This window comes from Budorcas taxicolor, chromosome 2 (genome assembly GCF_023091745.1).
Source record: "Budorcas taxicolor isolate Tak-1 chromosome 2, Takin1.1, whole genome shotgun sequence".
Classification (NCBI taxonomy): domain Eukaryota; kingdom Metazoa; phylum Chordata; class Mammalia; order Artiodactyla; family Bovidae; genus Budorcas; species Budorcas taxicolor.
In genome coordinates, this window is record NC_068911.1 from 156,575,363 (window position 1) to 156,598,656 (window position 23,294).

The 23,294-nt window shown below is 44.0% G+C and overlaps 1 protein-coding gene across 1 annotated transcript in view; it reads right to left on the bottom strand.

Moving 5' to 3' along the window:
- AP1S3 (adaptor related protein complex 1 subunit sigma 3) overlaps window positions 1–18,274 on the bottom strand; it is a 66,775-nt gene extending 48,501 nt beyond the window's left edge. Inside the window, exon 1 of the mRNA XM_052635791.1 lies at window positions 18,150–18,274. Within this exon, the coding sequence (XP_052491751.1) occupies window positions 18,150–18,260 (111 nt within the window). The 5' untranslated portion in view covers window positions 18,261–18,274. The remainder of the gene's footprint in view (window positions 1–18,149) is intronic.
- Between the last annotated feature and the right edge of the window lie 5,020 nt (window positions 18,275–23,294).

Consider the following 23,294-nt stretch of genomic DNA (forward strand, 5'->3'; position numbering starts at 1 on the left):
AATTCCCAGCAAATAACCCAAGTACACAAACCATTCTTATCTATACATTACTCCACGTTCCACAGAACATAATACCACCACAATGAACTTTGTCATGAGCTAGGTTAATCAGTTAAATTAGGAATATAAGTAATATGTGTACATGCGTGCTAAGTCGCCTCAGTAGTGTCAGATTCTTTGCGACCCTATGGACTGCAGCTCGCCAGACTCCTCTGTCCATGGGATTCTGCAGGTAAGAATACCAGAGAAGGTTGCCGTGCCCTCCTCCAGGGGATCTTCCCAACCCAGGGATCAAACCTGCGTCTTTCGTGTCCCTGCATTGGTAGGCAGTTCTTTAACACTAGTGCTTCCTGGGAAGCCCTGTAAGTAATATATTCTATGATAAATCTCCATGACAGAGAGTGGATGCTTTTTTTTTCCATTCTCACACATTTGAAAAAACTACTTCAGCTGGTCATTTGTCAGAAGCAAATCAACAGATCCAATGGCCCTTTTTTGGGCAAAGCCAGGCATGAACACGTAGCGTTGCTAAGAGAAGCAGGAAATGTGAGCAGCCACAAGCCATCACAATCAAGATAATCACCAGCAGTGAAAAGACAGTGAGTGTTCATTTAAGGCCATGGATAGACGTGCCGTAATACCTACGTTAACGACTGAGCTGTAAGGATAGTAAACAACAGGGGTTCCAACACAGACCTGACTGTAGAGCCTCAGCTCTTCCCATCATCCACACAGTTGAAGGCAACCTACATATACACAGTGGAGATAGGACCGCTGTTACACTGCACAAGTCTTTGGAGTCTGCTAAATAGACGCATGACACTAGAATCAACAGTACTGCAGACTGCTCACAAATGCCTACACGCAATCCCCCAACTTGGCAACTAAAATAGCCCATAGGCAGCGTGATTACTCCTCGGCAGAAGACATGTTCCAGTCAACACAACTGTGGCACAGTCAGAGGACGAGATGGTTGGAATGACAACTAGAACGTGGCTCCAAGATCTACTCTACAGTAGCCTGCCTGAAGAAGGCTGTCTTCACAGCCGCACCTGTTTACAGGCCTCAAAAAAAGAAGACAACTTGGAAGAATTTGTAAACACATTTCCATCTGGCCTCTTTGAGTGTCTGCTGCTGACTTCTGTACCTAAAGGGGAGACAGATGCAAGAGCTATGAGTCAGATGACACTGGAGACACTGGCCCTGGTGCTCCAACTCCTGCTACTCTGGTCCTAAGATCCCCACAGAATCTTCTGATCATCTTCTAACCTACCTGGGAGTCTTTCCTCCAAGGAGACGTGAACCTCCTGACCAACTAATATGAATGCAGTATTCTACATGACAATTTTATTTATCGGTAAAAATGGCACACTGCATGGCAGGCAAAATGCTGGGCATGTTTATATGCACTAATTCACATACCAAGGTGATGTACCAACATTGAAGACAATAATAATAATCATAATAATAAATTACATTGCTGACACATAGAAGACTTTCCTGGAGTGATCAAGCTATAGATGGCAGGGCTAGGTATTGAATTCACATAGAACTCTATAGCTTGACAAGAAATGCCCGATGTCTAGGAATAATCTGGAAAAGAAAGGGGTATTGGTAGACTTCCTAAAAATATATTTTGAATTTATGAGCATTGCTCTAAGGAAAGAGTCCAGAAATTTTAGCAGATTTTTGAAAGGATTCTTCTGGAGAAGGAAATGTCAACCCACTCCAGTATTCTTGCTTGGAGAATCCCAGGGACAGGGGAGCCTGGTGGGCTGCCGTCTATGGGGTCGCACAGAGTCGGACACGACTGAAGCGACTTAGCAGCAGCAGAAAGGATTCTTATCCCATAAAACTCTAAAAACCATCAGCTGCTTTGAAAACATTATTTAATGGTCACAGAGTCAGTCACAGGGAAATAGTTTACATCTATTTTAATTGCCAACAGAGTAATTTCAGGGCTAATTACAATGATAATGAATCTGGCCTTCTGCTCAAATCTCATTATATTTAGGGCCTTTTTCTATTCTTATAATGTGATATGAGTAAGGGTGGGCAGTATTAATAAATAAATATGCACTGCTAGAGTACACCTGTTCTTTACCTGGTGGCTTCCAGCTCCCTACACAGCTCAGGGAACACCACACCACACCCAGGGCTGGCCTGGTCCATCTTAGGGTCAGAGCAATTAGTCACGTGCAGAGAGGGCTGAAGATAGACTTAACATCTTCAATTTTGAACACTTGTTTCTTTTTTCATTAAATCTACCAAACAGCATGAAATTTTTTTAGGGCAGGATGCAAAAGATATTTGGGGATCATTTTTGCAAAAAATAACCATTCTTTACATCACCTGGTAGAGAAATAGGCAATGAAAGAAAAGTAGACTCTATTTTCTCATTTCTTTCCCTTGCCCAAAATTTTAAGTAGTTATTTCAAATTCAGAAATCTAATCTAATTTTAGCAATTTATAACTACAGAATAAACTATAAAGTCTCTGGCACCCATAAATAAATATGGCAGTTGGTGATAAAACTGATGTTTAATTATAGATCTTTCAAGGATGCTACAAAAAAAAAATACCACCCCAAGGTGCTTTGGTCTATTATATCTCAAAAAAGTTGGAAAGAAAAAAGATGCTTTGTAAAGAAAAGTTCTTTTCCATTTGTGATTATATTATTTCACAGTTAATTAAATAGAATTTGTGTCTTTTTTCTTTTTTGGTCACTCTTTCAAGGCTCAATTTTTAGCTTCCATACCCAAGACTCTAGCACAGAATATAATTCTAAGTTGGAAGTATATTATGGAAGCATTTGTTATAAATATTTGCTAAAAATATAATGATTATAGTTTTTCCTTAAGCAATGACCACAGATGTTAACTAGACTTATTGCAGTGATCATTTCACAATTTATACATATACTGAATCATTATGCTATAGACCTAAAACTAATCTTATATGTCAGTTATATTTCAAAAACATTTTTTACAGCGTTTTGGCATTGCTCCAACAACCAAGCTCATGATCAGGAGGTTCATCTCAATAAAGAGGAAGTGAAAAAAATTACAAAAGATTGATTCAAGTTTTTCTGAGATATGGGCGTGGTTGTTCAACTTACCTCAGATGAAAGAAAATGAACATAAAACTTTAAACTTCACTTTAAACTCTTTCTGAACAACAACAACAAAAGATCCAGACCTTTCTGGATTGTCCTCCTGACAAACGACAGGAAGCAAATCTTCTCCGTCATAAAACGTCCTCCACCAAATGCCTCCACTTTTTCTAAGGGACTAGGTTTCTAGGAGGTTTCAGTGTGTGTGCATGTGTGTGCCCCAAACCCAGTCCCACAGGCAGCCACACCAATCATCTGCTTGCAGGACCTGAAACACATCTTATTAGGATCCATCTCACACCCCAGCTCCTCCTTCCTCCCCTATGCCTGAAATACACTCTTCACCAAACCAAGCCTATAACACCTTTTCAGAATCTCCCATAAAATTTACACTTCCCCATGTACTTTGTCCTTTCCCGACTACATCTCTATTTTCAAAAGAAATCCATACTTCAGGGTAGCATGCAACTTGCTTTAGTTATACATTTTCCCTCCCTGTGGAATCAGAAGCATAATCATCTCTGTCTCTTCTCTCTTAATCATCTCCAATTCCGAGTATAGCACACAGTTGGTATTCAGGAAATATGTACCTATAGCAAAATAATAATGCTGTGTTTCTTTCACACTTGACTTGACTGAAGCCCAAACTGTACTTACTCCTGTACCTAAAACACACACATAAACTGATGGGCCAGCAGTGCAATGACTCCATATACAGTGACATGAACTCGGTTGGTACAGGTGCTGCACCTTCATGGTGCATGACAACCCCACCTGCAGACTGCACTTAAGACAAGCCCAGATCCTGATCATCAGCAACACAAGAACATATGGATCGATGATTTAGAATAAGGCCAGCCTTGCTTCTGAATCTGACACATGCAGAAAATAATGTATACTGGGTTTGGGGAGACAAACAATTTTCTTGTAGCTGATACAAACTGTGAGAGCCAGAAAGGATTTTTAAGATTCTTTCTCAGGCCCACGCTCACCTCATGTAACAGCTGAGAACTGGTTCCAGAGAGTTAGGTAATCTGGTAAATAAAGGTCATGGTTACCGGCAAGGCTGGATACAGGACCCAAGTCCCTTATCTTCCAGTCCAATGGTCCTTCGCAATACCATGCTCTCCTGTCTTCCTAGTGATGTTTGCCTAATGCTTCCATGAAAAGAAAATGTGATACATATATACAATGGAATATTACTCAGCCATTAAAAAAGCATGAAATAATACCATTTGCAGCAATATGGATGGCCCTAGAGATTGCCATACTGAGTGAAGTAAGTCAGAGGAGGAGAAATATTGTATGATAACCCTTTCTAACAATAAATGATACAAATGAACTTACAAAACAGAAAGAGACTCACAGACTTAGAGAGCAAACTTATGGTTGTGGGGTGGAGGGGGGAGGGATAGTTAGGGAGTTTAGGATTGACAAATACATGCTGCTATATTTAAAATGGATAACTAACAAGGACCTACCATATAGTACATGGAACTCTAATCAAAGTTATGGGGCAGCTTGGATGGAAGGGGAGTTTGGGGGAGAATGGATACATGTATATGTATGGCTGAGTCCCTTCTCTGTTCATCTGAAACTATTACAACATAGTTCATAGGCTATACTCCAATACAAAATAAAAAGTTTAAAAAAATAAGCTTTCATTTTCAAAACATTCATTAAAGTGATAGAGAAAGGTAACAGCAGATGGTTTCTTAGAGATACACAAGGAAACTAGCTCATTCAGAGACAAAATATTAATACATACACACACACACACACACACACACACATCCCTTGCAACACATTTGCAACTTCAGTAACATTGTTTCTTTCTTGGCTGCTAAGAAGGCAGTTCAGTTCAGTTCAGTCACTCAGTCGTGTCCGACTCTTTGTGACCCCATGAATTGCAGCACGCCAGGCCTCCCTGTCCATCACGATCTCCCAGAGTTCACTCAGACTCACGTCCATCGAGTCCGTGATGCCATCCAGCCATCTCATCCTCTGTCGTCCCCTTCTCCTCCTGCCCTCAATCCCTCCAGCATCAGAGTCCTTTCCAATGAGTCAACTCTTCGCATGAGGTGGCCAAAGTACTGGAGTTTCAGCTTTAGCATCATTCCCTCCAAAGAAATCCCAGGGCTGATCTCCTTCAGAATGGACTGGTTGGATCTCCTTGCAGTCCAAGGGGCTCCCAAGAGTCTTCTCCAACACCACAGTTCAAAAGCATCAATTCTTCGGCGTTCAGCCTTCTTCACAGTCCAACTCTCACATCCATACATGACTACTGAAAAAACCATAGCCTTGACTAGCTGGACCTTAGTCGGCAAAGTAATGTCTCTGCTTTTGAATATGCTATCTAGGTTGGTCATAACTTTTCTACCTACAAAACCATGTAGTTAAGTGAGGTGAGGTTCCTCCTGACTCTGGACAAGCCTCAAGCTACTTTTAACCAATTTCCCTAAATATTTAAGGAAGATACTACTATTTTTTAACTCTAAAATAAAAAGTTCATCCGTTTTCATTTTCCGGAAAGTCCCTACGTAAGAAATGTCATTCTGATAATACTGGATAAAGAATTTCTTAGCAGGGGTGACTAGAGGGCAGAGTTAGAGATGGGACAATCAATAAGAAACCAGTTTGTTGTGGCAGACCTTCAGCAAGCCCTCCTCCAGGACTTCAATTTCCTAATACTACCTTTCTGTGTTGTCTCCTTATTAACCCTTTCCCACTCACATATGTACCAGATATGCACAGTCTTCCTGAAAAGCTAATGGCAGGGTCACCTGCTTTTCCAGCCTCAGCCCGACGTCTGTCTCTCCCAAGAGCCCCTCCCTTGTCCTCCTCCACAGAATTCCTACAGCAATTATGTAATCTGAATGACATACTTCAGAGCTTAATTATATACTCCCATACTCATCTAGGTTTGCTATGCATGCGAGAAATTTCTTCCCAACACCACAAGTTCCTTGGAATCAAGAAAGAGATATTGGAGGAGTTTTCTTTTCTAATAACCTCCCCAGTTAAGAACACAAGGATTAACAGACGAAGAAGAAAAAAAAAAAAACTCTGAAAAGTGATTCATGTATTCTTTGCCCACTTATCATTTCCTCTGGACAGAGTAATCAACTTAGGGCCTATCAACAATACCTGCCAGTAGTTAAATTTTGTCTTACAGTCAATATGTTCCTAATTAGGTTCTCTCCTAGAGTCTCTCGGAGAGGCAGACTGGCCTTTGGTTCTGTTTCAAATCATTCAAGGAGAAAAAAGATCCTAGAAACAGGGAGGAGAACATCCAAGCAATTTTCAGTATGACTTTGAAGTTGAATGACACATTAACAACTTGGGACCCTATTCATATTTCACAGTGATGCTTATTTGATCTTTCTTAATGCGAATTTTTTTGTGGTCAGCAACAAGTTTGTTCGGAAGGCTATCACCATGCTGAACTCAGCGCCCTGCGTGGTGATGACCACTTAGACGTTTATTAAGGACCTTCTTTTTTCTCTCTACTGCAGCCTACTGAACACTCACTAAAAGTCTGTTCCCAGGGCCTCTCTACCTTGACAACCATGCGGACAGTTGTGAACAAAATTTAAGAGATGGTACAACCATCACATTCTTTGAAAGTTCGGGTTCAATCTGAGAGACAGACCTGCCTTGTTATGCAGTCAAGCCTCCCTCTTTCCCTTTAGTTTTGGCAAAGATTGTCAACACAGGCTAGATTTTCTGAATTCTTAAAGTATCAAAATCTTGAGGCCAAACAGACTTATAAAGGTAGGATTCATACTCAAGGGCACTTAGAATTGAGAACTTGTCTTCTTATAAAGAAACTGAGGGCAAGTACTTATTTCAGACACATACACTGAGTTTAGAATCACATTTTTTAATACGATATCATTGTACAATAACTCTTACCTTCAAGGGCTCCCAGATGGCTCTAGTGGTAAAGAACCTGCCTGACAATGCAGGAGACATAACAGACACAAGTCCAATCCCTGGTCAGGAAGATCCCCTGGAGGAGGGTATGGCAACCCACTCCAGTAGCCAGCATTCTTGCCTGGAGAATCCCACGGACAGAAGAGCCTGGGCAGGCTACTGTCCACAGGGGTGCAAAGAGTCGGACATGACTGAAGCGACTGAGCATGCACACATGCACAGCCCTCACCTTCTCTCACCTCCCCAGTCTCTGCAACCTAGTTTTAAGTGTTTCCTTAGCTTTTTCCTATTTCTCTTAAAAATATCCTGCTTACCACTGATGGAATGTGTGCCAGGATTGGACTGGCTCATTCAGTCTTTAGGGAAATTCAGGAAATGGGCCTAGTTATGACAGCAAAGAGCACAGCAACCCAGATTATGAAGCCTGCACACAGGGGCCCAGGGCCAAGTGCCTCAGCACATTCTCCTCCAACCACATCACACCTGTGTCCCATACCTGCCTTCAGACTTGAATGCAGACAGCCTTCCTGAAACGCTGTATGCAGGTCACCCCCACGGGAATGTGTAGCTCAACATTCATATAAGCCCAAGGAAGTTCTGACACTTAAACACTTATCTATTTCAGGCCTCTAGTAGCATCACCTGCATAAGGAAAAGTTGCTGCCCTGATATTTTTTAAGGAAGCCAAGGGAAGCTGTGAGTGGGCAGCAGACACTAAAACTGGGGGCTGAACTATCCCGTGATCATCTGAATCTGGTTCCAGCCTTGACTAATCCTTCCTGACTCTTTCAGAGACAGGACTTCTCAATCTTGCTAGAACATTCCACCAAGGCCAAGCCAAGACCATCAGACAAACATCTCTGTGCTTTAATGCTTCCGTCTGCTGAAGTGACTGGAAATATTGTTTTATCTTATTACCAGAAGCTTTCAGAGTCATTTCAGTGAGAAAGCTGGATCACATTTTTTTCCCCTCAGCTATTCTCAATTATCCTTCAAAAGCAAGGTAAAAAGAGTGGTCCTGGAAGCCTGGCCAAGAGCCCAACTTAAAGAGAAAAGAACAAAGTGTCTGTGGGTGTGCACACATGTGTGTGTATATGCATGTATGTCCATGTGTGTGTATTTTAAGGAAATCTATTCTGCTTCCATCCCAATTCCAGACACACTCAAGCTTAAGAAGTTATAAAACACAGAGAAAAATAGAGTTTTGCTGAAGAAGTAATATAAATGGAAATATATTTGAAGTCATATTTCATATAATTTAAAAGGTATTACATTCAAATATAAAAAATCTGAAGGATCTAAAGAACACAATAAAAAGTGAATCTTTTTAAACACCAGATGCTTAAAGTTCTTCCCCAAAACAATCAGTATCTCTAGCATACTCTTCTGTAAGTTTTCTGTTTTATGGAGGATTGTGTGTGTCCTGATTTTACACAAATAGGGAAATAATGTATAGGATCTAAGCTGACAGGCGACACTACACGTGACAATCAGGCAGAACTGGGAGGGCTAGAGAAGACATGGCCTCCTGCGCCCAGGGCTCCACGCACACGCAAGCGTGATGTCAGCAGCAGAAGCACCAACCTAAGGATTTAACCTATGGCAGATGCGGGGGCACAGATACGGCTGTGAACTCTCCATCCAGTCGGAATGTGTACAGGAAGTGACCAAGCGCAGTGTGAGGCAGCTGGGCGAACGGCCCCACCACCTCAGGACAAGAAGGGACAGGGTGGCAGGATGTGACAGAGCCACCAAAACCAACACTGCTAGGGGCCCTGCACCACCTGCCTGGGAAACACCTACAACTTTCACAAAGTAAAAGTGAGATGACGACTAACAAATGCTTTGGGAGTATAATTCTCTTCTGTGTGCTTGATACAAAATACATATTAAAAAAGCTCACAGAACTCCCCTCACCACCACCCCACCCAGAAAGTGGCCTCCACGAGAGTTTCCGGGTTATTTAATACAATTTCTGCGGCCCAGATCCAGGGCTGGTTTCTGTGGACACTGGGGCCATAGGTTCACAAAGGCATAATCCTTGATTTAACACTCTGCAGACATCATCTTGAAATTCCCAATAAATTCTGAACAAGGGCTCCCCCATTTTCAATTTGCACTGAGTGCCACAAATTATGGGCTTCCCAAGTGGCGCCAATGGTAAAGAAACTGCCTGCCAATGCAGGAGACATGAGATGCAGGTTCGATCCCTGGGTCAGGAAGATCCCTTGGCGGAGAGCATGGCAACCCACTCCAGTATTCTAGCATGGAGAATCCCCAAGGACAGAGGAATCTGGTGGGCTACAGTCCAAAGGGCCACAAAGAGTCAGACAAGACTGAGTGACTTGGCACGCACACACGCACCACAAATTACATAGCTAGTCCTGCCTGAAACATTGCTTGTCGTAGGGCAGGTGTTCAATATATTTGTCAAATATACACATGAATGAACTTCCCTGGTGGTCCAGTAGTTAAGACTCTGTGCTTCCAAGGCAGAGTACACGAGTTCAATCCCTGGTTGGGGAAGTTCTTCACCTCTTGCAGTGCGGCCCCAGAAAGGGAAAAAACTACACACATGAGTGAATTAATGGAACCTGAAGTAGGACATGAGTCTACAGATCAAACCACAGCCTGCAGGCCAATTCTGGCTTTCCCACCTGCTTTGGTAAGTAAAGCTTTATTAAAACACAACCACAGCCATTTGCCTCTTGTCCGTGGCTGCCTTCACTCTGCAACAGAAGGGCTGGGTAATGGGACAGAGACTGTAGGGCCCAGAAAGCCTGAAATATTTACAATCTGGCCCTTTACAGAAAAGATGTTTCAGACATCTGCCTTAGAACACTGTCTCAAATTTCTCTTCCCAAATAACTGTAATAGCAGAAAAAGGCAGGTAGGTGTGTGAGACCTGGAGGGTTAGCCTTAAGCAACTGAAGCGTCAATACTCTGGCCACCTGATGCAAAGAGCTGACTCATCATTGGAAAAGATCCTGATTGTGGGAAAGACTGGGGGGAGGAGGAGAAGGGGGAAGCAGAGAATGAAATCCTTAGACAACACCATCTACTCAGCAGACAGGAGTCTGAGCAAACTCCGGGAGATAGTGAAGGACAGGGTAGCCTAGCAAGCTGCAGTTCATGAAGTTGTAAGGAGTCCTACATGACTTAGTGACTGAACACAACAAACTAGTCAGAAACAAGCTATTTCTTAGGGTTTTATTTTTAAAGTTTATGTGAATTTTGTATTTTGGACCCAAATAGATTGATGTTTTAATGCAAAAAAAAAAAAAAAAATCTTTTAATCTACAATGAGCTGGATGGGTTGTTTTTATCTCCAGAAGTCTCCCCTTGACAAGGGTGGTTATACAAAGGGCAGATGAACCACAGTTTGCAGACCACATGTGACCTTAGTTCCTCCTCCTTAATAGGCCCAACATGGAAGGAAGACTCCTGGAGCATCTCACTGGCCACTGAACCTTGCCACACACCCACATTTCTTAGCAGCCCAGAAGCCCTGCTAGAGAAGATACAACAAGGACATAAAACACAGAATCCCACACACCTGTGTTCTCGACTGAACATAACATAGGTCTATGCTCCATCACACTGAAGGACTAATGAGTGGTCACATTCTTTTTCCCCAGGCAGTTTCCAGAAGCCATTTAGAGAGAGCTATTTCAGAACCCAGTTCTTCCTATTGGGAAGTTTTCAGACTTTGGACTTTGTGGGAGATTTTTTGAAGGCCAGCTTCCTCATAATGGTCAGCCACATTTCATTTCTAATCGAAACAATTTTCAGTACCCCCTTTCCACTGTTAAAATTCTTAAGTTATCCCATGTTAGCAATAAGTTCATTTTCTCTAGCTACTCAGAATGCTGGCAAGACAGCTCAGTACACTTCAGAGAGGATTTTAGGGGTGTCTGCCTCTGATCTCTGTGTGTATTCTGTAACATCACAGGACTTGGGGGCTTCACACTGTGGAAAGGGAATTTCTCCTGGGCAAAGAATTCCATCAGAGTAAAACTAGATACACCAGAAAGGGAGACTGTAAGAGACGCAAAGACAGACTCCAGGAAAGAAGGATCCTCAGTGAAGCCTTAACTCACTGGGAAAATCTCTGTATAGTAACAAGAAAATAAAATTGAAGGAATGATTTATAGAGATGTCAAGGAATGCTAATCTTTGAGGACTCAAGAGGTTTCTTTTTTTTTATTTCCATGTAGGATCTTAGTTACCCAACCAGATATTGAACCTCTTTCCCCAGCACTGGAAGCACAGGGTTATAACCACTGGACCGCCAGGGTCGTTTCCACAGGAGGTTTCTTTACTTGTATTAGGGGTTCTTTTATCCATTATGTCTTCATCTGTAATAAAATAATTCATGGAACCTGAAAGGACAGATGTTAAAAACAGCTGTGTATTTGCGGCAGATACACAATCAGCTGACCATTTCCTTCCCGCTGTTTTAAATAAAATACCACACAAAAATTGTAAGCTGTTGACAGTATTTGTCACAAAACCAGTCATGGGAATTCAGAAGGAACAATCCCAGTGAGGTGTAAATACAAGTCTCATTGGTGTTGCTGGGAGACACATGAGAAGGGCCTATTGTAGATGAACCCTCTTGGGAGAACAGAACATCACAGAGTGTCTATTCCCAAGCCCTCTACCCACAGTAGGTACTCGCCAGCAGTCAGATCACACCTCAGAGGAGCGGGGTCATTACTGTTAAGAGGCTTTCTCACCCTCAAACTGGAATTTTCTTTAGATGTAAAAAACTTTTTTTTTTCTTTTTTTTTGTATGGATCTAGCAGAAGCAGAAGATATTAAGAAGAGATGGCAAGAATACACAGAAGAACTACACAAAAAAGATTTTCATACCCAGATAACCACAATGGTGTGATCATTCACCTAGAGCCAGACATCCTAGAATGTGAAGTCAACTGAGCCTTAGGAAGCATCACTACAGACAAAGCTACTGGAGGTGATGGAATTCCAGTTAAGCTATTACAAATCCTAAAAGATGATGCTGTGAAAGTGCTGCACTCAATATGCCAACAAATTTGGAAAACTCAGCAGTGGCCACAGGACTGGAAAAGGTCAGTTTTCACTCCAATCCCAAAGAAAGGCAATGCCAAAGAATGCTCAAACTACCACACAATTGCACTCATCTAACATGCTGGCAAAGTAATGCTCAAAATTCTCCAAGCCAGGCTTCAAAAGTATATGAACCCTGAACTTCCAGGTATTCAAGCTGGATTTAGAAAAGGCAGAGGAACCAGAGACCAAATTGCCAACATCCATTGGATCATAGAAAAAGCAAGAGAATATCAGAAAAACATCTACTTTTGCTTTATTGACTACACCAAAACCTTTGACTGTGTGGATCACAACATACTGCAGAAAATTCTTCAAGAGATGGGAAAACAAAACCACCTGATCTGCCTCCTGAGAAATCTGTATGCAGGTCAAGAAGCAACAGTTAGAACCGGACATGGAACAACAGATTGGTTCCAAATCAAGAAAGGAGTACATCAAGGTAGTATATTGTCACCCTGCTTATTTAACTTCTATGCAGAGTACATCTTGAGAAATGCCAGGCTGGAGGAAGCACAAGCTGGAATCAAGATTGCCGGTTTTCTTGGGCTCCAAAATCACTGCAGATGGTGACTGCAGCCATGAAATTAGAAGACGCTTGCTCCTTGGAAGAAAAGCTATGATAAATCTACCGAGTATATTAAAAAGCAGACATTACTTTGCTGACAAAGGTCTGTCTAGTCAAAGCTATAGTTTTTCCAGTAGTCATGTATGGATGTGAGAGTTGGACCATAAAGAAAGCTGAGCACTGAAGAATTTATGCTTTTGAACTGTGGTGTTGGAGAAGACTCTTGAGAGTCCCTTGGACTGCAAGGAGATCCAACCAGTCCCTCCTAAAGGAAATCAGTCCTGAATATTCACAGGAAGGACTGATGGCCTGATACTTTGGCCACCTGATGCAAAGAACTGACTCCTTAGAAAAGACCCTGATGCTGGGAAAGACTGAAGGCAGGAGGAGAAGGGGATGCCAGAGGATGAGATGATTGGATGGCATCGCCAACTCGATGGAAATGAGTTTGAGCAAGCTCTGGGAGTTGGTGATGGACAGGCTGAAGCCTGGCGTGCTGCAGTCCACAGGGTCACAAAGAGTAGGATACGACTGAGCAACTGAACCAAACTGATAGTTGCTTTACAGTGTCGTAAAGCTATGGCTTCCCTCATCGGTCAGTTGAGGGAATCCGCCTGCAATGCAGGAGACCTTGGTTCAATTCCTGGGTTGGGAAGATCCCCTGGAGAAGGGACAGGCTACCCACTCCAGTATTTCTGGGCTTCCCTTATGGCTTAGCTGATAAAGAATCTGCCTGCAATGCAGGAGACCTGGGTTCAGTCCTTGGGTTGGGAAGATCTCCTGGAGAAGGGAAAGGCTAGCCACTCCAGTATTCTGGCCTGGAGAATTCCATGGAATGTATATGCCATGGGTCCATTCACATACAAATGATGTAATTTCATTCCTTTTAGTGGCTGAGAAATATTCCATTGTATATATGTACCACCAAACAAAACAACAATACATGCTAGTTACAATTTATTTAATCCTGAGACAATCAAAATGACACATCGGGTGGGGAGGAGGACTCACAGCAGGGTTTCCAGGTTCAGAGTTAGATATCTCCACCCTTATTCTTGGCAACTCCTTTTCACTGTTCCCATTTCTCTGTAATACAATGAGATTATGATGCACATAGAAGTTTGGAATTACCCTATTTAAGAAAAGGAAGAACTTATGCTGATTCAAGCATGAATTCTGATAAAGGAATAACTTTACAGTTCAGTTTGGGAAGGTCTCTCTCTCAAGTCAAATGTAAAATCACATAAAAAAATCTTTGACTTTTTTTAACATAAGTCTATTTTACTTTAGATAAATAACATATATTATGAGAACTGGACTTGCAACACCAGAAGGTGTTTACTGATGTTTCAAAAAGGGTCACCACCTGAGATTCTTTCAATGGGTAATTTCCCAATTTTGCTCACAATGTGATGTTAAAAGTCACCTCAACTTTTCAGAAGCATGATTACTACATGAAACAAAGTCCACATGCATTTTTATTAAGGGTGTTCCCAAAGCCTCTTGAGAAATCTGTATGCAGGCCAGGAAGCAACAGTTAGAACTGGACATGGAACAACAGACTGGTTCCAAATAGGAAAAGGAGTACATCAAGCCTGTATATTGTCACCCTGCTTATTTAACTTATATGCAGAGTACATCATGAGAAACGCTAAGCTGGAAGAAACACAAGCTGGAATCAAGATTGCCGGGAGAAATATCAATCACCTCAGATAGGCAGATGACACCACCCTTATGGCAGAAAGTGAAGAGGAACTAAAAAGCCTCTTGATGAAAGTAAAAGAGGAGAGTGAAAAAGTTGGCTTAAAGCTCAACATTCAGAAAACTAAGATCATGGCATCCAGTCCCATCACTCCATGGGAAATAGATGGGGAAACAGTGGAAACAGTGTCAGACTTTATTTTTTTGGGCGCCAAAATCACTGCAGATGGTGACTGCAGCCATGAAATTAAAAGACGCTTACTCCTTGGAAGAAAAGTTATGACCAACCTAGATAGCATATTCAAAAGCAGAGACATTACTTTGCCGACTAAGGTCCGTCTAGTCAAGGCTATGGTTTTTCCAGTAGTCATGTATGGATGTGAGAGTTGGACTGTGAAGAAGGCTGAGCGCTGAAGAATTGATGCTTTTGAACTGTAGTGTTGGAGAAGACTCTTGAGAGTCCCTTGGACTGCAAGAAGATCCAACCAGTCCATTCTGAAGGAGATCAACCCTGGGATTTATTTGGAAGGAATGATGCTAAAGCTGAAACCCCAGTATTTTGGCCACCTCATGTGAAGAGTTGACTCATTGGAGAAGACTTTGATGCTGGAGGGATTGGGGGCAGGAGGAGAAGGGGATGACTGAGGATGAGATGGCTGGATGGCATCACTGACTCGATGGACACAACTCTGAGTGAACTCCGGGAGTTGATGATGGACAGGGAGGCCTGGCATGCTGTGATTCATGGGGTCACAAAGAGTCAGACACGACTGAGCGACTGAACTGAACTGAACTGAAAGCCTTTCAAACTTTACCCTGTAAATCATCACTGATATCTGCTTGGTGACAGTGGTGGTCTAAGTCATGTCCAACTCTTTCTGACCCCATGGACTGTAGCCCACCAGGCTCCTCTGTCCAAGGGAAAACAAATACATAAAGGAGCAAAGTTTTAAAATCCTCCTTCTTCCATCAACACTGGCAACCATGCAATAGTAAATTCTCCCCAGTTAAGTGTTTCAGTGCAGTGGTCTCACAGCCAGTGGGGATCTCTGAAAACACAACAACCCTAGCTTTATTTCCCAAGGTAGAGATTTCTAAAACAAAGGCAGGGTGCAAAAGTACAAAGGTGATGCAAACAGAACTACCCAGCTATAAGCACTGCCCCTAGATGCAAAGTGTATGAAATTTCTGCACTTGAAATCTAGATCACTGGCCCCGTGGAACCAAGGACCATTTTCTGTGTGTAGGTACCAGTGGGATGCTGTGGGCATCTTCTAGTCTCCTAGCAGCAAGAGTCAGGAACGAAGCAGAAGAAAAACAAGGAGTCACAAAGCGATCCTCACTAAAAAGCCTAGAGATGCTGGGCAATGGGGAGGGCCACTTATGCTTCTCTGCCACGTGACAGTAATAAAAGATAGGAAGTGACAGTCACTGAGCACTTACAATGGGCAAAGCTGGTCTACCAGCTTTCACTTGCATTCATGCACAGAACTTGCCTGGGACTCTCTTCACTCTTAAAAACTCAGCCCCAAATAATAAAAATAAGGTATTAATTAAATGAAACAACAAAGCAAAACATGTATATATATTTTTAAAACTTCAGCCCCAAAGACTTTTTGTTTATGTAAGTTCTATTGATGTTTACTGTATTGCGAATTTAAGTACAGAAAAAATTTAGATACTTCTTACACTTCACTTCAGTCGCTCAGTTGTGTCCGACTGTTTGCAACCCCATGCATTTATTAATTCACTTAAAAACTATAATCAACCTATTACACATTAACAGAAGCTCTTTAATGAACAGTAACAATATTTTCCAAAGGAAAAAAATGAGAAGAATGGCATTGTTTTACATTTTGGCAAATTTCCTTAAAGTCTGGCTCAATAGAAGACAGCTGGACTGGCCTTGTGCTTTTGCCTTCACTCTGCTGCACTCTCCCAGGTCAGGTTAACCTTGAGAAAACATCATGTATACTCAGGTAGGAATGAACGTGTAAAGGGTAAATAATACCTTTGTGTTCTTATGAAAAGAGTTTTGGCCTTCTGGACTTCTAAAAAACCTTGGGGACTCCTAAGTGTACCCAGACCAAACTTTGAGAACCACTGCCTTATGAGTTAGGATCAGTTATTATCCCTACTTTATAAATGAGCAAACTGGCATAGAGAGGTCAAGGCACGATCCAAGGACATGTTGCTGGGACAGGTCAGAGCAGGTAAAATGCAAAGAGCATAATACTTTCATTTGGTTGCTTGTTGCACGAACTAACTGAGATCATGAAGGTAGAAGATAGAGTTGGTTATCACAAGCACTCAAAAACATCAATATCTCCCATTGGGCAAGGTCTGATGAGAAACAAGGGAAACTGCACATTTTTGATCAACTCATCATTGACACCAGCAAGAAAAAATAAAACTCCACTGCAAGTGTTGTCCAGAACTTGTACCAGCTTTCTGGATGGAAGATTTTTGCAACTCACAAACTCCAGGGCCTCATTCCATTCTTCATGAGGCAAACGGTGCAGTGTGCTGCACATATGTCACTGTGTTCCTTGAGAAACCTGAGCAAGCCAGGAGAGTTGCTCCATTATTTACAGGTTCCTTTTTGCACCATGCGGTATTTACAAGGAACCCTCAACAAACAACAATGGTGCCTCCAGTCTATGCAGCCAAACCTAGGAACCACCATCTGTGATCTTCTGGAACAGGAGCTCAGCACTCCGCTGCCCTCCTTGTCCATCAACTTTTGTAACCCTCGGGGCCTTCCTGCTCCACCTGCAGCGAGTACTCAAGTGCAGAGTGCGGGTCACTTTTGTTCCTCCTTTGATTTGGGAAGTGAGCTCACCTGGGGAAGTGGAACTCGGTGCTGTTCAGGCCACTGCATACTCAAAAAAAACAAAACAAAACAAAAACAACTGCCCTGAACAGAAGGCAAGAACGAGAGAGGCGCTTGAAGCTATTGCTTCCATCAACTGCAACCAGGATCTCTCAACTGGATCACTGCAGACTGGTCCCCCTCCACTCGGATGGAATAAAATCCAAACCCCTTAACTGGGCATATGAGGAAGTCTTATCTGGTACCTGTCAACCTGTCCCACTAGAAGCAACGGTTCCTCCTCTCTAGCCTTTGCTCTCTCTGCTCCCACTACCTGCACTGCCCCCTAGGACTTCCAGCAGCTCAGACGTCACCTCCTCCGGGAGGCCTTCGCTTCTTGCCTCTGCTCCCACTACCTGCACTGCCCCCTAGGACTTCCAGCAGCTCAGACGTCACCTCCTCCGGGAGGCCTTCGCTTCTTGCCCCTGTTTTATAGCTGCCTCTCCATCCCTGCATCCGGTTGTACTTGAGACTTCAGAGCACTTACTCTCGGAAGTTATTTCGATTTTACTGGTCTATTACTCATCTCCCTCCTTCCACATCCTCCTCCTAGAAGATAAGCCGCCAACAGCCAGGGCTCCACCGGGTCCCCACGACGTCTCCCGCCTGGCACCGCGCCTGGCACAGACTAAGCGCTCAGCAAAAACGGTCGAATGAATGGAGCCGCGGCGCCCCGTGGCCGCGAGGGGCCCGAGCTGGGGTCCCTGGTGTCCCGGGCCGGGGTCGGGATGGCGGGGTGGGGGACCGCGGGGCGCGACCGGGCTGCTCCCCTACCGGCCGCGCGCCCGGCCCAGCGCGGCAGGTGCTTGGGCAGGGCGCCCGCACACACCCGCCGGGGTCCGCGCTCACCCGCCGGGGCCCGCACTCACCATGGTGGCCGGGCCGCCGCCGTCCCCGGCCGGCGAGGGACGAGCGCGGGGGACGCGAGGGCGAGACGCGAGCGCTGGAGCCGGCGCGGCTGACAGGTGAGGCGCCGGCATCAGACCATGGCTGCTTCCCACAATGCTCTCGAAGCGAAAGTTTGCAGACTCCGCCCCGCGCCGCTGCCCTGCCTCCCCTCCCGCTCCGGCCGCTCCTCCCGCTCCTCCCTACCGCACTTCCTCCCCCCAGCCCCCGCACCTCCCTCCTTCCCCCTCCTGCTCGCCCTCCTCCCGCTCTTCCCCTTTCCTCATCTCTTCTCACCCTCCTTTCTCCTCCCCTCTCCTCCGTTTCCCGACTCCCTTCTTTCCGCTCCCTCCTCCTGCCCCGCCCCGCCCCCGACGGCCCCGCCCCGCCTCAGCTGGCTCCGCCCCGCCCCGCGCCGCGCGGGCGGCCCTAGGTGCGAATACACCTGCGCGCAGACCTCGGCCTCCGGCCTGATCTGCGGTGCGCGGAGCACCGAGAGCTCCGCGGGTTCCGCACTGAGGAGCCCTGCGCGGAGAGCGCGAAAGGAGCTACTTTGCTGATTCACCCGCGCCGTGAATGTGATTTCATTCATTCCGCAAACGTTGATTAGACCTGGCTAAGAGATTTCCCCAGACACTTGCGGCAGGAAGTGTCACTGGTTGTCTTCTCCTGAACGAAGTAAGGGAGGGAGCATTTAGTAGAGCCGGAACCAGAAGCGATCTCTTGACGCCGAGTTGTTTTTTATTTCTTCATATGTGTGTGTGTGTATATACAATCCAAGAACATAGGTCATTTTAAGCAGACCCGATTTTAAGAACTCTCTCCTAAGACTCTGGCGTGGACTTCCTAATCTTTCTTCTTCTCTCCTTGGTTTTTCTTAAGCCTTGAGTTTCCACCTGGGACTTTAGAAGTCTCCAAACCCTAAGTTATACGTAGTGTTTTTGAGTGCATTTTCATGTTCTTTTGATTGAGTCGATTGGTTTTAGCAAATACCTAAAGAGATCTGTGACCCTGAAAAGGTTAAGAACCTTTGCCTGAGTGGTTTCTGGAAATCAAAACTGGTGAATATCCTCAGATCTGCCTTGCACGGTGTGATCCAGCCCAGGTGACCTGGAGATATAAACTCCATATACCCCATGCGCTTGCTCCTTGGAAGAAAAGCTATGACAAACCTAGACATCATATTAAAAAGCAGAGACATTGTTTTGCCAACAAAAGTCCCACAATCAAACCTATGATTTTTCCAGCAGTCCAATAGGGATATGAGAGTTGGACCTTAAAGAAGGCTGAGCACTGAAGAATTGATGCTTTCAAACTGCGGTGCTGGAGAAGACTCTTGAGAATCTCTTGGACAGCAAGGAGATCAAACAGTCTACCCTACAGGAAATCAACTCTGAATATTCATGAAGAACTCATGCCGAAGCTGAAGCTCCAATACTTTAGCCATCTGATGTGAAGAGCCAAGTCATTGGAAAAGACCCTGATGCTGGGAAAGATTCAGGGCAGGAAGAGGAGGGGCAACAGAGGATGAGATGGTTGGATGGCGTCACCATCTTAGTGAACATGAGTTTGAGCAAACTCCAGGAGGTAGTAAGGACAGGGAAGCTGGGTGTGCTGCAGTCCATGGGGTTGCAAAGAGTCGGACGTGGCTTAGCAACTGAAAAACAGCAAGCCACATTAATCAGAGCCCTACACAAGGAGCCTGGGGGATCCAGCTGGGAACCAGCAAGATACCTTCTTCGGAAGCTTGTAATCTCTTTTTGCCTCAACAAATAATAAACAAGTAAATAAATCATTACAAAGTAATGAATACTAAGTAGGTGAGAACATGACCAAGAAGATGAGTAAAGGTTGCTGGACAGGAACAGGGGAAGCTACAGTTATTTAGCTGGGGCACCTGGGAAGGCTTCCCCCAGGGAGGTGACATGAGATGTGGAGGTGAGATGTCAGTGCCCTGAAGAAAAGAAAGAAAGGTTTTCAAAGAAAACCTCTGTGGCCGGAGTTAAGTGAGAGGAGGTCAAAAGGTGAGCAAGAGGCAATGGGTCTTTCCTACCTTAAGGCAACTCGTTTACGAAAACTTCCAAGATAATTGCAGTTTCAAACCTAGAAATTCTCAACAAGCTCACTGCCTCCTTGTCTTGACGGCTTCCACCCCTGGTGTGGTGGCATCTGCCCAGAGTACTCTAGAAGAGGATTATTTAGGAAATAATTAAACCCCAGGCTATGGGATGAGTTTGCCTCCTGACAGAGGATCTGCAATTTACTGTAAATTTAGAAAAGCTGTTTTCTAAGCAAATTCTACCCCCAAGGTTCATTTTCTTCCTATCTTGGGCATTTTGGGCTTCAGTCTAAACTTTGTGCCTCCTGCTTGCTATCTGACTTCAGGGCTCACCCCTGCCCCATTCACCTTGCCCATTCTGCAAAGCTTCTGCTTTAAGGATATTGTTGCCATTGGAGAGAGATGGGAATGCTAAAGGTGAGGCCTAAAGAAATCTTGATGCTCTTGTCATGACAGTTAAGTAAAAGAGAAAAGCAGAAGAAAATTCCCTCACTATGTGGCCCAGACTAGAAAAGTTTGGTTTGAGAATAAGGGCATCCTTTGTCTTCCCACATGACCTTGCTGAGAGGGGCAGAGGATGCTCTCCTGGGCTTTTGCTCACTAATATTCTTCCCTCCAGATTCCCACATCACACCCTAAATCACTCTTGGTGCTGGATACTTTACTTAAGTGGTCTTATCTGGCCCTCAAACAGCCTGCAAAAGAAGGAGTTCTTTGCCCACTGTACAGATGAGAGCCTGAATCTCAGAGGCATTGAGACCAAAGCAAGCACAGACAACTAATCAGAGGCAGAAATGAGCCTGGAATCAAGACATTGAGGTTCCAGTTGATTCCCGCTGAAGCCTCACACCTGGTAGAACCACGCAGGACACACACTGGGGAATAAAGAAAGTTTATTCAGAACACCCATGGGTCATAGTGGAATAGCATGCATTTTTGAGTCTTGACTTCCCTAGCCCATCTTTGCTCCCTTTTGACCTTCACAGCAGGTCTACTATTAAGAAGGCCAACCCCAGGGAGTACCCAGAGGCCCTGTAAATCAAGATGCTCTACTGGGGAGATGGTCCTGAAAGTGCCTTTGATTCTAAATCTGCTATCATAAGCAGAAGCCAGAAAGCATGGTATGTGACACATGATTCAGATCAGGTCGTCTGTGAGCTGATTCGTGTAATTCTGTGCACAAAGCCCTGGTATTAGGTCAACTCGATTTGTGAGTTTCACTTCTCAGATGACTCTATAACTGCACATTAACAGAAAGAACAGAGAATACAAAAGCCACCACAGAAGGGGAAGGGGGTGGCATTACAAATCAGGGACATGATAATAAAGTAAAACACTGATAGTCCATAAACCAGAATACTGACTGTCTGGAAATTGAGAAAATTCAAGCTACAAGTTTCACAATATAGAAGGAACAAAGAAGAAGCCAGCTTCAAAGCCAGCCTATGCAATTCCTCCATGGCAGCATGCATTTGACTAAAGCCCCACTGTTCTTCATTGTGTTCCTATTAGTGTCTTAAGCAATCGACATCCCCAGTAATCCCCTCTGAATTGTCTAGGAATTCACCTTGTTATGGGGAAACTGGTGGTCTGAGGCCTTATGTTTTCAGAAAACTTCTTTTCTTTTCAAAACTGGACAGTTTTATTGCAAATAAAAGAACCTTATCCAATGTATCTCTAAAGAATATTTTCAAAACGTTTTCAGTTAAAAAATAATATAAGTTCCCTGTAGGTTTGGAAAATATAGGAGAGTGTTATTTTAAAGCCTCATTCCTAATCTTACCATCAAGAAATAAACACTGTTGAAACTTCCCTGGTGATTCAGTGATTAAGGATACGCCTGCTAATGCGGGAGACACGGGTTCGATCCCTGGTCCAGGAAGATCCCACCTGCAGCAGGGCAACTAAGCCTGCATGCCACAACTACTGAAGTCTACACACTTGTGCTCTCCAACGAGAAAAGCCACTGCAATGAGAAATTTGCAACTAGAGAATAGCCACTGCTCACTGCAACTAGAGAAAGCCCTTGAGCAACAATGACCCAGCACAGCCAAATGTAAAATGCATTAATTAATTAATTTTTTTTAAAAAAGAAATAACCACGGTTATAGTTGGTGTATTTTCTTTCAGATTTGTATTTTACAGGCATAGAGGACAAGAGCAAAATTTAGTTTTTAAAACAAAAACGGGAATCCTACCATATGTACTGTTTTATATTGTTTTCTTGTTTGGGGCTTTTTTGGGGGGTGAGGGTAACAGTTACTGAACAAATGTTAATTGAGCATCTGCTTTGTGCCAAGAACTGTGTTGGCCCTTGGGCATAGAACAGTGAGGCAGGAGGAAGGATATGAATGGTCCCTCTCAAGATGAATATGCAGTGCTACAGGGAAGACAATTTTTTAAATAACATGCATTAGTACATAATTATCAAAAAGAAAGAGTGCTCTGCAAACATGTCAGAAATCCTGACAGACATTTGCTTTCTTCTCCAGGATCCATTCTGCCTGCTGCCTGAAATCCCAGTTTGGGTTTGGAGACCCAACATACACATAACTCTTCACTTCAGGAGTAGCACATGGCCTGACAGCATCCTGGCAGATCAAAGTGTTGTTCCCCAGCAGAGACAGTAGTTGGTCCTGAAACAGGTATATGCTTGGAGTTGAGTAACCCAAGCCATCAAGACTGAATTCTGGGGTATTAACTGGAATCCTCTTGGAGAAGTATATCCACTCTTCCTACTAGGTTTGAAGTTAAAGGAGGAAGCTGGAGCCATTGCAGCCATCTTAGCACCATGAACAGTGCACATCTCTTTGAAGCCATCACCAAAGAAATGGGGGCCAGGAGACAAGAAGATAATCAGGTCTTCATGACACTTTTTGAGTCCTAGATCAGGCCTGAATTTTGCAGTTACCTGAACCAGTTTGGTTGTCGCGGTTTGGCTGGGTAAGATGGTTCAGGGCATAAATGGGTCAGGTAAGGTTTCTCTGAGGAAGGGAGGCATAAGATGAGGCCTGAGGCCTGGAGCAGGAGCCAGTGTGAGGAAAGAGCTGAAGGGGAGAAACAGTGGGCA